The sequence below is a fragment of the Gopherus evgoodei genome, chromosome 12 (genome assembly GCF_007399415.2).
Source record: "Gopherus evgoodei ecotype Sinaloan lineage chromosome 12, rGopEvg1_v1.p, whole genome shotgun sequence".
NCBI lineage: Eukaryota > Metazoa > Chordata > Testudines > Testudinidae > Gopherus > Gopherus evgoodei.
This window is the reverse complement of record NC_044333.1, coordinates 7,445,755-7,459,744: the sequence shown is the minus strand read 5'-3', so window position 1 is coordinate 7,459,744 and position 13,990 is coordinate 7,445,755. Positions and strand designations below refer to the sequence as shown.

At 53.2% G+C, this 13,990-nt stretch overlaps 1 protein-coding gene across 3 annotated transcripts in view; it reads right to left on the bottom strand.

The window, feature by feature from the left end:
- Window positions 1-2,499: 2,499 nt before the first annotated feature.
- The window catches only part of DOK4 (docking protein 4), a 39,348-nt gene continuing 27,857 nt past the window's right edge, over window positions 2,500-13,990 (bottom strand). For 2 of the 3 annotated variants that reach the window (XM_030581989.1, XM_030581988.1), the window contains exons 3-9: window positions 12,629-12,736; window positions 11,781-11,895; window positions 9,043-9,162; window positions 8,547-8,736; window positions 5,764-5,905; window positions 3,782-3,905; window positions 2,500-3,390 (exon numbers count right to left, since the gene is read on the bottom strand). In XM_030581989.1, the coding sequence (XP_030437849.1) occupies window positions 3,263-3,390; window positions 3,782-3,905; window positions 5,764-5,905; window positions 8,547-8,736; window positions 9,043-9,162; window positions 11,781-11,895; window positions 12,629-12,736 (927 nt within the window). In that variant the 3' untranslated portion in view covers window positions 2,500-3,262. The remainder of the gene's footprint in view (window positions 3,391-3,781; window positions 3,906-5,763; window positions 5,906-8,546; window positions 8,737-9,042; window positions 9,163-11,780; window positions 11,896-12,628; window positions 12,737-13,990) is intronic. The other variant, XM_030581991.1, reaches the window with a different exon arrangement.

The following is a 13,990-nucleotide window of genomic DNA, read 5'->3' as shown; positions in this document are numbered from 1 at the left end:
TGTCTGAGCCATTGAAGCCCTCAAATCATGGTTTAAAAGACTTCAAGGTGCAGAGAATCTTCCAGCAAGTGACCCATGCCCCACCTAGTAGCTCCTTGCCCTGTGAAATGAAGAGGCAGCTTGTTTTCCCAGTGGGGTTGGGGGAGCTCTGGACCCAGCCTATAATGTGCCTGAAACTCCATCCCTTGCCTTAACCACCCAGGGCTTCTGCCCCTTTCCTTGCTTGCAAACAGCCCAGCCTGGGCACCTGCCAGACTGTTCTAAGCCCTTGTCTGATGAAGTGAGCTCCCAATGGGTTTAGGAATGCAAATACCGAACCCTTTCAGTGAGACCTGTGCTCTTGTACTTTTGAAAATTACCCCCTTAGCGTCTGTTCTGAAGAGCCGGGAGAGAAATAATGAGCTGCAGAACAGCTGGGAGCAGCATTCACCCTGTTTGGGTCAGTCTGGGGAGGGGTTTAGGATAGTTTGAATCACTACAGGGATGGATAGAGGATTACATAGCTCCTCTTTCTGTAACCATTATGTGTAGATCACTCAAGCTGGAAAAGAATGTTCCCCTCCCCCAATATTCTCTGCTTTAAAACTTCATTGGCACGCATGGGAAATCTCCTGTGTAATGGCCCTTTACACACTGCAGCCTTGGATCTAATTCAGTCTTGGAGCGTTTCATATGTTAGGAAGCCTTCCCTGATAATCAGTACCTTTGTCTTCACTGCACCATTATTCTTATGTATCCCTCCTTGCACCCTGTCCCGTGTGTGGAGTTAGATGACAAACAGGAAGGGTGAGTAAAGTTTGTTTATTGATTGAGCAGTTCCTTTAAAAAAAACAACATTTTTGGCAATAACTGCTATGTCCCCGCTTGCCTGGCTTAACGCATCTGTGCATCAAATTCCTGAGGCAGCCTAGTTTCTGCTAGTTCCTGCTCGAGCTTTCCCCTGTCCCAGCATTTAGTAGCTCCACACCTGTCGTTGGGGGATAGCCCAGCATTTTGGCTCTAGTCTTACAAACACTTTTCAAAGTTGACCGTGTCTCTCTGCAGCGATGTGTTAAAGGCACAGGGCCAGAGACTCAGCTGGTGCATTAGAACCACAGCTGAGGACTTGGTCTGCTCCTGGAGCCTGAACAAAAGCATTTTATCCTAGTGCCTAAAACGAGCTACTAGCCAGGGAACCCAGCGAGGTGTTTAGACTGGGAAATGATAGCAGGTTACACCTCATCCAGGAGGACGTACAGCCGTTAAGCTCATCTGATCCACTCTACCACAAAGTATGTGGCCTAGATTTGAACCTGGGTGGTTCCTGTCACTCCAGCCACGTGTCATGGGGAAAGGGCACTAAATTTAGTAGGGCTTGCAACAGAGCAGTTTGGAAAGTCCCTGGTCTTGTGTGCCAGGACGTTTCCAGCAGATCTGTCTGAAAGGTCTTCATCGTCTTACTCATCATCTACACACACACACAACCAGAAAACAAGAATATTTACAGGTGATAGTCCACAGGGTCTCCCCATCCCCAAGAGACAGTACCTCACGCTTTAAAAACAAACCAACCCACTCCAGCATTGGTACTGCAATAAAAAGATAGCCCTTCTGAAAGGTATTCAATAAATAGCAGAACTAGAAAATCAGTTGCTTTGATTTGATTTCAGCATATTAAAACCAACTTCCACATGCCCGGGGTTCACTAATTATTCTCAGGAAGTGACCCACTGGCACCATGGGAGGAGGGAGGAGCTACAAAGACAATTGAAATGGGCCTTGGGCTGCCCACCAGCCCTCTGCCAGCATTGGCTCCTTGAGGCTGCCAGGTATCTAGTGGAAATGGAACCTGGGTCCTCCCCCATCAGCTAGAAACACAAGGTCCCTTACATGGAGGAAGCAGGGAGGAGGTCATGTGACCAACTGATTGTCTCTGGCTAGCCTCCTGTCAATGGGATTTCAGCATTGCTGCAGGTGAGAGCACCCCAGAGGAAATGGGGGCCACTGGCCGACCCGGGGAGGTAAAAGAAAGGGAACTTCGCAACACGGACGCATCCCCACAAGGCTGGCTCTGCCAAACAGGTAGCTTGGGCAGGTTGCTACCATCGCTTAGAGGCAATGCAGTATTTAGTGGCTGTGTATTAAGGGTGGGAGAGGTGTAGCCCTGTAGATACCCCATCCCTTGTGACTAAACTGCCGGGCTTTGGCTATTTGGAGAGAAGGGCTTGGTTTGGAAAGGAAATCCATGCTGCAGCTGCTGAGCTGCTAGAATCTGAACTGAGGACACGCAGCTAATGGAGCGAAACGCCACTCAGCAGGTCCCCAGCCCACTGAGAATGCTGCCCTCTGGAAGCTGGGGGATTTTGTGCAGAAGTCACAGTTCAATTTCTCCTGAGATGTCAGAAAGTTCCCCGGTGTCTGTTCTGGTATCTTCAAGAAGTGCAAAATGAGCGTAGACTTGTAAGTCCCCAGTACTCCCTCTCCAAGGGAAAGCGCTACTGGATTCAGGAGGCAGCATCCATTCGCAGCCTGGGCAACCTATGGGACTCTCCAGGACACCTCTGGCCTTAAAGGAACAGGCCGAATTTGCAACAGCCTCTCCAAAATGTTCACTTCAGTTGCGCCGCTTCGAGTAACACTTCATTGCTCCCACTGGCTGCCAACAACACCCACAACCCATTGGCCACTTGAGAAAACTCTGTCCTTCCGCTCTGAGCCTTGCTGAGGGGATCCTGGGGGATTTCCCTTCCCAGCAGAGGCGGTGGGGTGTCTGCTCTGACTGGGGCTGGGTTTCCTGCACGATGCCACCCTAAGGAAAAAAGAAAGATCCACCCACCCAAGAATTAAAAATCTCTGGTGTCTCATCTTCCCAGTGTCTCTTCAGTGGCTAAAAAACTTGCATTTGTGTGAGAAGGAAAGTCTCTTAATACAGAATATGTATAAGCAATAGATAGTTAAAATCATTTAACAACACAGAGCTAGACCTCCTCTTCCCTATCGTTAGCGCCTCGTGCTTGGTCTGCTAGAACGGCATGGCCCAGGCTAGAGTTCCAGCCCACCTGGGGCCATCTCCAGCCTTCTTCCCAGCGCCGAGGACCCAGTCTCTCACACTCCCTGCAGCCTGAGCTCTGATAACTTCTCCAAAGAGAGGGGAGCGTTCCCAGAACTTCAGCATCCTCAGGAAAGGAGGGGAGGGGGCACTGGAAAACAAATGTCTCCTGCATGTAACACCCTCTTTCTCCAGCCTGGCCCGGCCCGGGGGGTCTCTCCACTCAGCGCATGGTCACTGAGAAGCAGACTTGGGCTCTTTGCTGTCACTCTTGCCGCTTTTTGCAGGCTTTGGCTTCAGTAAGATGAACCTGTTCAGGAGGTCTGTGTCCGAGCTGGCCTGGGCCCCCGAGTACACTTCACCTGCGGACAAAGCAGAATTTGGTACTGTTTCGTGGTCCTCACAGTATTGCAAGGAACCTCAGTTGTGTCCTTCAGTGCCTCCTGCTGGGGGAGGCTAGGACTGGAATATTATGAAGCTCCTGAGGTAATCTCTATACCGCCTCCTGCTGGAAGGGGCTGGGACTGGAGTAGCAGGAAGTTCTGCACAGCATGGGCTTTGAGTGACTGCCAGTGCTCTGACTGCATTCCCCCTACAGTGGCTTCAGGGACAAGAAGCTGGGATGGGAAGCACAGAAAGCTTCACCAGCCCTGTACAGAGCCTATGGAGCAGCAAACCAGCCCCTTCAGTAGAGGCGGTTAGAGAAGCTCTGGGCTGGAATGATCCCACAGGAGGAATGTCGGAGACACCCACCGGCATAGCTGGAGGACTCGGCGATGTTCTGCGATCCAGTGATGTGGTGCCAATAGGCGCTCCGGGGCAGCATGGTGGTGGGTGTGCAGGGATAGGAGTAGTGTTCTGTGCCCTTGTTCAGCAGCTGGAGCAGAGAGACAGAAGGTGCTGGGGACTATTTTAAACATCAGCCTAGAAGATCCAATTGCATTCAGCTCCACCGAGTTAAATACAATTATTGTCTGGCCAAGGTGGCATGAGCTGTCGGGCCTGAGAACCCTCTGACAGCAGCCACCGGAGTCAGCGATTCTGAACTCTGTCACATGGTGGGGCGTCGTCTTTTGTAATCCCAAGTGTGTCAGGTGACTGGGATCAGGAGACATCAATTTCTCCATGTGTCACCTTTATTACTTGGGCTCAGAAACCTTGGGCAAAACCATGGAGCACCCGAAGCCCTCTGGATTCCTCAGTGTGGAAGGCCCCCCACTGTGCCACTGACCAGGAGCTGCCCAAGGTAAACCCACACCTCAACCCCAATCCCCAGCCCTGAGCCCCTTCCTGCACCCAAGCCCCTCATCCCTGGCCCCACCCCAGAGCCTCTCCCACAGCCCAACCACCTGCCTCAATCCTGAGCCCCCCCAAACTCAGAGCCCCCTCCTGCACCCCAAAGCCCTCATCCTCAGCCCCAGCCCAGACCCCCTCCCACACCCTGAACCCATCATTCCCAGCCCCACCCTACAGCCCTCACCTTCGCACCCCAACCCTCTGCCCCAGCCCTGAGCCCCTGCCACACCCCAAGCCCCTCTGCCCCAGCTCCGTTGGGTCGTAGGCATCAACCATTTTCTTCAACTGGGTCACCAGAAAAACAAGTTTGAAACCCACTGCTTTATATAGCACGTACAAGGTAGTGTTACAGGGGGACCCTCACCTTTTTTGTTATCTGAGCCTTGTGCACTGAATTTGTAGCTAATCACATATATAATCCTATGATCAACTAACTAATGTATGGCTGCTAGATTCGATTTGAAGTTACAGGTTTAAGGGGTAAAGAATAGGTAGGACCACACCACAGGGGGACAGGACTAGTGAGTGTGGATTAGGTATGTAAGATAATGTGCTGCAGGCTTTAGGTCTGTAAGAGAGGTGACTTGGCCTGAAACAGGCTGACATGACTAGCTGAGCCAGGGAGAACGATGACAGTGGAAGATGACAGTACGAGATGTTCTGGAGAACATGCCGCAGTGTACCAGGTACTACAGCAAAAAGCCAGAGAGTAACATTTCGGGGAATGCTGTACAGTAATAACCTCACGTTGCTATGGTAACTCACTGACAGAGACGTTAATGAGAAGAAGGGGAACTAGGTGGGTAGCCTATGAGAAATGGAACAACTAAAATTCATGGGACATGCAAAATAGGGGAAAGGGGGTGAAACTCATGCAGATGCATGAGTGTAGTGGGCATACAAGAAACTCAGGGTAAAAGGTGTTGCCTAATCCAAGTGGACAGAGAAGCACACCCAGAAACACCGAACGAGATGGCCACCTGCCTGTTCATCTCCCCCACCTCGGTGTTTCCATGGGAAAGAGTATGAAATCATTAATGCTGGCTAGTTTATGGGTTCTCTCCCCTCTCTGGATGCATTTCAGTGTGTGTGGCTTTGTACATCTGCTTAATAAAACTCTTGATGACTTGTCAGTGTATTACTTGGGGGTCACCCTTCCTCGTGTGTGCCAAGCGTCTCCAATCCTCATGATCTTCCCAAGGGTGAGTCTCACCCAGCTAATTCTGACATGGTTGCCATTCGGGAGCTCGAACCCTTGGCAAACGTCACTGTGGGCTCAGATACCACTGGTGATACCGAAGCATCTGTGTTATGAAGGCTACAAATCTGTATATTTCCCCTGGACAACATGACTCCCCATCCTGTGCCCTGATTTCCTCCCCCATAAGCTACTGTGCTCAGAGCTGGTTCACTAAGGAGCCCCGGCCCCAGGTACTCACCCTGACATTCTTCTCCATCTCCAGCAGGACCCTCTTGTGCTGTTCTGCGATAGCCAGGGTGGCGCTGTGCACCCGCTGGTAAATCTGCTCTCCCTCCTGGGTCTGGAAGGTGTAGAGCCCTTCCCCTGCGTCACACATCCTGCTGAGCGAGAGGACATCAATGTATAGTGTCACCCAGAGTATGATGTTCTCCCACGGCGCTCAGATACACTGTGCACACTGCGCCCAAGCACACACTGACTAAGAGAAGACACACTACATCCACACTTACTGCCATTCACATGCTCCCCCTTCACACACAGTATTCCTACACCTCACACACGTGCCTGCTATGCATACATGCCCTCGGCTTGCACATCATATGCATTCACATAGAGACACTGGATACACCCCCACCCCCACCCCCACCCCCCTTAGGCTCTTGCAGCGTTATCGTTGAACGACCCTAGGCCAGAAGCAACCCGACTGGGGTTTGTTTAACAAAACAACGTGGCTACATCTTAGCAAGGGATCATTTTGTATGCACTAGCCTTTGGCCTATGGGAGGAGCACAGGTTTCGCTCTAGGGACAAAAGAACCAGTTTTCTACAGCATCTGAAAAAAATGTTGCGTGGGACAGCATGCTCTCTCAGCCCCAACAGATATCCCTCCGCCTCCTACACCAACAGGAGAAAGAGAACAAACAGGCTCCCTGTTTCCAGTGATAAAACTATACTCCAGTAATTCAACAGGGAATTTTAAGTCCTTCCCCACCTTTACAAATAAATAAATAAATCACCAAACAGATTTCAGTTCAAGTTTGGTAAAAATACACGAAAACTGGAAGTGGTAGAAATTACTTTAAAAATTTGACAATTTTTGCAGGATTTTTTTTTCCTTTTGCTGTTTTTTACTGGCTCTAAAATAATCTACTAAGATGCTCAGTTGTCTGAGTGTTTTGATCACACCCATCACCTGGGAATAGCAGTGACCGTAATTACTTATTGACTCTCCGTATTAACCCATCTGCTTTGACGGGTGAGGTTGCTTTTGGTGAGTTTCACATTGAACAGAAGTTACCAGGTAGTGCTGAGAGTCAGACCCTGGTATTAACTCCCCTCTGACCCAGAACATGGCGCCGGGAGCGGATCAAGGAGGGATACGAGAGGCACCACAATGTAGGAACATCAAAGCCAAGTTTAGATCACTCATTTCCCCCCATTACTCAGTCAAGTTTAGCCCTCAAGGTGGGCAGTTTGAGTCCGGCAGACGCAGGCTTCGAATACAGCTTCCCCATCCTAAGCCAGGCTCTTGGGCCAGACTGGATATTGATTTGGCATGTCCGGCTGGAAACACGGTGAGTCCGATTTCCAGAGGGGCTCAGCCTTCCAACTCTTGTTCAGCTGGGGATGTAGGTGCCTAGCACTAGTGGAAGCCAGGCCTACATTTCCAGCGGTGGCTAGTGATTTGGGGTTCCCAGTTTGAGACACCTTAAAGGGGCCTGCTTTTCAGAGATGAGAGGATCAGCACTTTCTGAAACTCAGGTCCCCGAACTTTTTACCTCACGCCCCCTCTTACCCCTGTCCATGTCTGTCCCTCCCACAGTGGGGAGCGGGACCCCAGTCACAGGGCTGGGACCAGGAGCAGATCTGGGTGGCACTCCCTCCCCGCCCCCCGAACATTCCTCTGCACCCCCTAGGAGTGCGCACCCCACAGTTTGGGGACCTCTGCTCTATGGCTTCTCAAGTTGGCCCTCCCCATAGTCACAGCCCCTTAGTAAGAGTCTCGTTCCCCAGGTACCTCTGATCTCTAAAACTCAGAGAAATCCTGATCTGGTGATCACCTTTTTAAACTAGTCCCGGTATAACACTGAAGCCAATTTTGCCAACTGGCCCACAAAACTCCATTCAGCCATAGGCCCCTGACGCAATACCACAGCTGACTGGCACTGATTTTAAGTCTCTGAATAAATAATTTGTTCCCTCTCAATTCTAAGGAATTGGGATCCACCCATGCTAGGGGACTAAGCGAGGTGCCCTGGAATAGCGCAGTCTTATTCACAAAGCAGGTGGGATGTTCCCCAAAGAATCACTGCCAGATTCTGCTGCCAAAGTAATAAGCAGCTTTATTCTTGCAGGCGCCAGTTCAAAGGCTCCAGGGCAGGGCAGACTGGAGAGGATGAGGGTTTTTCTCTCTATAAAAGCCTAGTGTGGTGAGTCAGCAGATGGGAAGGTCTAGTATGAAAGGGAAGCTCATGTTTCTTTCCTCTCTAGCAGGTAATTATCTGGAGTCCCTAATATAGTCAGGCCTGGCTGATCCAAGTTACTCTGCAAACGAAGTTGCACAAACCTTCAAAGGAGGGGAACGTGGGTGATCAGGCAACTGCACTTTGACATCTGGAGACGCTGGTTCAAATCCTGCGACAAGTTGTAATTGACAAGTGTTCTTGTCACTTGTCCCTACTGCAAAAACCACCACTGCAGGATTCCTTCTCCTTTCCATTCTGGAGAGGCCCCGGGCTGGAACCGAGGTGCATCGGCAGAGCAGTGAGGGAATCCTAGCCCGGTTCCCATCTCTCACCCTCCCTCACTTCCACAAGCACAATTATTACTTGTATTCACCCAGCGTGTCTATAGATGTCTCCAGCGGCTCAGGATCCTGGCCTGCCAGAGCTCGCCCCCCATCTGCAATCGGACCGCACTGCCCCGGTACAGCCGCAGCACTGTAGCTCCCTGCCCGGTGCTCCCAGCAGACCAGGCAGAGCTGCTGCACAGAGCGTGCAAAAGGAGAGAGGAGCGTCCTACCGGCCGGCCTCGAAGGTGAACCTGGTGGCATCACGTCCATAGCGGCGCAGTGAGCACAGGGGCCAGGAGATGAGCTTCACCCGGGGGTTGTGCATGTCCCAGAGGTAGATATTTTCGTGGGTAATTTGCAGTTTACACTCCCCATACACGTCCAGGTTCGGGCAGGGCAGCAGGAACACGTTGAACCGCTCTGCGGGGGGACACAGGCAGCTGAAACCAAGGAAGGCACCATCCCTACCCCCCCACCCTCTCAAGGGAGGCAAGTCCAGGCCCCCCATCCCATCCCCAAGGAGGGACGAGCCTAGGCCCCCTATCCTAGTGTGGATCCTCCACACGCAACCCCCTCTGCCACGGTGGGACAGACCCAGGCCCCTTCCCAATGCCCCCTCATACTCCTAAAGGAGGGGGGAGCCCAGCCCCCTCTCTCAGGGTGTTCCCCATCCCAGCTGCCTTCTGTTCCCCAGGGCAGCCTGCCAGGCACTGCCAGCGCTCTCACCTGTCTGCTCACACTGCACCCCGGGAGCCAGGAGGTCGGGCTCTCCCAGGCTGATGTCGTTGAGATGTGCTCCTAGGCACTCGATGGACAAGGTCTTGTACCATTCCTCGGCCTCCAGCTCTGCAGGGAGCCAAGAGCTGCCCGTCAGCCCCTGCCCCCACAGCGTCCCTCAGCTCCCCCAGCACAAGCCAGCTGGGGAACGCCCCGTTACACAGGATCCCCCTCCCCAAAGACAGGCCTGCACTATGGTCACACCTGGCAGCATGTGTCCTGCTGGCTGGAACAGAAATGAACCGCAGGGACGTCCCAGCTTCTAAGGCCAATGTGATCATCCAGTCCGGCCTGCATAACCAGGACCACTGGACTCCCCTGAATGAATTCCTGGTTGATCTAGGGCATCTGTTAGAAAACCAGCCAATCTTGATTTAAAAATGGCCAGTGCTGGAGAATCCACCACAAGCCCTGGTGAGTTGTTAATACCCTCCCTGTTAAAACATGGCACTTTAAGCCTGAATTTGTCTAGCGTTAACTTCCACCCATTGGGTCTTGTTATACCTGTGTCTGCTAGATCAACAGGCCACCTATTATCCAATCTGTTCACCCTGGAGCACCCCCAAGCCAACTCAGGGCTCAGCCTGCACCGCCAGAGCCCCATGCTCGACAGATTGAGCTGGCCAGGCTGCTGACGACTGCCCCCTTGCCCTTCTCTAGCCCCGTTCATCACAAAGCATCCTAAGTGCTGTATGATGGGCCAGTTCCTGGAGTCCATGCTGAGGAGACTCTTCCTTTGTCCTCACAGGCACTTGGTGCCCAGTGGGCATTTTGCCATAGGAAGGGCTAATGAGGGAGTCCAGATTGTGGCCCAGGCCATACAGTAAAGAGATCACTCGCCCACCAGTGAAATGCAGCCACCTCTGGGGTGGAACACAGCAGACATTCTGCACCAGCAATACTACAGAGTATTTTTCAGCCAGTGTAGTGGAAAATTACTTCTCCAGTGGAAAATTCAGGGGAGATTTTGGATTAGCAGAAACTACTCCGGCTTGAATTTGACGGTGACCCCAGAGTTAACACCTCTCCTCATGCGATCTCCAATAATGACAAGTGTCAGCACCGGAGGGGTTACACCTTATTCCCAACACAGTGCCCCATGGCAAAGACTACAGTTTTTTCACGGATAATTTCAATCAATGTCATGGCAGAGGTGCCAGAAACAAGGCCATGTCACAGAAAGGGGGGGGGAACGAGGGGCTGGGAGGAGGGCTGGAGAGCGATCCCACCTCATGCTAACTCTGCAGCAGCAGCTCCTGTCCTTCGGAGGGTATTAGCTCCCTGCTCCAAACATTGTGACCTGTGCACATAGCACCTCTCAGGGTTTGGTGCATCCACCCCTCCGGAGATGGAGGTGGAGAGCCAGGTTTGATTGGCGTTGCCACCTAGCGCATAGGGCCGTCACGCCTCTGGGGTTTGGCACATCTTCCCCACGAGGAGCCACCACCATGCGGGCCAGGTCGCAACGCCCAGAGCGGAGAGGAGCTGCCCTCGCAGGGCTCACCGACTTCAATCAAAGTCACGGTTACGGGGAACACCGTGATCTCCAGGCTAGGATGGTAGCCGGGCTGGAGCATTGGCTCAGCACTGACTCAGCAGGAAGAGCACCACCTACCCCGCCGCCAGCACCTGGGAGTCTCCCAACCCTGCCTCGCCTTTGGGGAGCGAAGAGGCTCCCAGCAGCGGTGTGGAGCTGTAAACCAGAGAAGGCACAACGTCTCTGAAGGAGCTCTCCTGCCTTCCCCCAGCCAGGCCAGGGCGTCAGGATCCAGGATCTCAAAGTGCTGCACCCACACTGACTGACTGACCTCCCCCTAGTCCCCATACGAGGGACGGGCTGATCTCCCTCAAGACCCCCGGCATGCCGCAGCAGGCTGGCTCCCAGTCCTGCAGGCAGCTTCCCGCATTGGGTGGCAGGCTGGAACTCCTGAGCCAGCTTCCCTGGCATTCAGAACGAAGGGATTTAATTAACGAAGGAGAATTAATCCTGCAATCAGCACAGTCGCCCCGGGGTTATTTCTGCTGAGCTCCGACTCTGTCCTTATATTGCCCCCATGTTTTCACTGTGCACCAGGTTTTGGATCAGAAACAGACGGTTTCAGCAGCTGGCTAGGGACGGTTGGGCCCCCCAGAAAGGCGAGGGAGGGGATTAGGTCTGTGGGGTAAACGTATTAGAGGGTGTTGCTGCTAAAAATAACCAGTTAACAATGTAGCTATTTAAATGGTGATCTTGAGCCCGTGGAGGTGACTCTGAGCCCTAAAGAAGAGGTGAGGGGATTGCACCCAGCCAGCGGCGAGTTTAGGCTCTCTGCAGACTCAGGCGGATGCCAGCCAGTCAGGCACATTTTAAAGCTGCCTTTGCAACCACAAGGCCTGGGAACATTGTGTTAATCAGTGAAAGTGGCAATTCTACACCACACTGCCTTGGCAGTCACAGGGGCCTTGCTGTACTGACAGGCACCGTGGGCCACACTCTCCAAAGGGCTCCACACCTTTCTGAAAGCCGGGCCTGGCGAGATGGAGTGACCTGTCCACCATTACAGAGGGAATCAGAAGCAGAGTTAGGAGGAGAACCCAGGCATCCTGGCTGCCAGTCCCAATCTCTACGCATGCTTCCCCTGGCCTTTCCCCAGCCCAGCAGCTCGCGACCATGCCAGCTCCAGGCCAAAACCCACACATCCTCCTACCCGAGTCGCAGGTGAAGGTCCTGGCCGAGTCGTCGGTGAAGATGATGGCCACGGCCTGCCTCTTGGTCTCTTTCGGCAATCGCGTGATGCACTTCACATTGCTGATCTCCGTGACCTGCACAGGGAGACGCGTTCCTGAGCTGTGCCATCTGCGTTCCGCACCCCACCCCTCCATCCCCTCCTTTTCTGCACCGAGTAACGGGGCTCCCTCAAAGTCTCCCCTCCTCCGCCTGGCTCCTCTTGGTTTCTCCACTGCTCAGCACCAGATATTCAGGGGGAGCCTCTACCTTCCCCAGGGAGAACCGCAGGGGACTTAGCACGGGGGGCATAGAAAGCCACGTGAGAACCTGTATTTCAAGGGAAGAGTCCCACAGCTATCGGAGATCAATTGCAACAAGAAAACATCTGGCCAGAAAACAGTTCTCCTGAGGAACCCAGGCTAGGGAAGGAGAAGCGTAAGCTCATTGGGAAATAGGCAGGTAAAGGGCCATGACACTTGGATCCTGCATAGCCTAACATACCCTGCATACCCCATAACAATCACCCTGCCTGAAGAATTCTTCACCGCAACGTACTTTTGATCAGGCCCCGTAAGAATCACTGCGACAAGTGGGGAGGAAGCGCTGGCTATGGGGGAGCGCCCAGCTGCTTTGGTCCCACCCAGCAGGAGTCACTGTAGGGAAGGGGGTAAGAGCGCTGGCTGTGGCAGGAGCTGCTCTGGTCCCACCCAGCAGGAGTCGCTGTGGGGAAAGGGGTAAGAGCGCTGGCTGGGTGCGAGAGCTCTGCCTCAGTGATTTATTCAGCTGTGTCAGAGCAAAGGGGCAGCAGATAAGCAGAGACTCTCCAACCTTTGGGCATCCACGCAGGCACACTGACTTCTCGTCCGGATACTTCTCTAGCCGCTGGGGCCCTTTACTGGAGGATTTCCTGAACACCAGCCAGCACCTCCGATAGATCTGCCAGAGAGACACCAACACAGAGGCTGCAGCATGGACCAAGCATCCCTGCATTTGAACAGGGACATCTCGAAGGCGTTTTTCCCAGTGATCAAACGCCTCCTGACTGGGGTTTTCCTGTCCGAATAAACAGCATCCAACATGGAGCAAAGTAAGCGGCACTCAGCACCTCCCTTTGCTGACCCTGCCCGGGGGAACTGCTGAAGAAGGGGCAGCAGCGGGTTATGGTTAAGCCCTAAACTTGTGCAATGACCAAACCTCGTTTCTAGAAAAATCCAGGGGAAACCTCTTGCAGTGAATCCCTGTTTGCTTCCTATCACGGGTCACTCTAGCTTCTTCTAGGCCAAGGAGGGCCAAGGAGCTGTGAGCGTTATGGCCACATCTGTGGGAATCTGAACAAGTAACTGGGCTCAGAAACTGCAGGGCCTGGGGCCCTAGACAAGACAGTCAGATCGATCAATCGATCCAGTGAGAAAGGACCAGACATCACTTCATAGCTGCCTGTTTGATGGAGCCATGACCCTGGACTGTAGGGAACAGCCCCGGAGGACAAGAGCGGCAGACAATCCCTCAAAGTGGGGGAGCCAACAGCCCCTGAACCATGGCCCCGCCCCTTCTTGTTGAGGCCCCGCCCTCGCACCACGCCTTCTCCCCAAGACCCTGCCCCCTGCTTGCTCCTCTCTGTCCCATACCTCCCATCACTCGCCCTTATGGTTGGTAAAAAGTGGCATGGCCATGAAAGGGTCGCACACATGGTTGCTTTCACAGGCCGAGCTGTATGCCCAGCATGACAGCCATGGCCTGTGATAGGTGCAGGCAGCAGCAGGGGGCGCCAGAGAGGTGCCCTTGCCTGCAACATCAAACCGGCGCTCTGTGGGCCTGACTCTCCTCCCGCTCACACCAGTGGAAATCATGTTTTCACGTCTGCTCACTTTCACCAACATCAGCAGAGTTCTTCCCGCTAACGCCCAGAACAGCCCTCCAAGTTCTGGAGCTGGGCAGATGCAGCGTTCGGCAGTTACCGCGTTCCAGACAAAGACAGACAAACAGAAATATCAGGCTGAGTCTCGACTGGATGACGATCTAGGCTGGACATTAGCAGCAGGTTCCCCCACGTATAGATTTGCTTGATGGTGTGAGCTCCCTTGAAAGGCAGTCTGCCCCACATGCTGGCTGTGGAAATCACTTACTGGCGACCAGCGGTTCTCAAACTTTCGCAACCACAGGACCCCCACTTTGATTTAAAATTTTCCA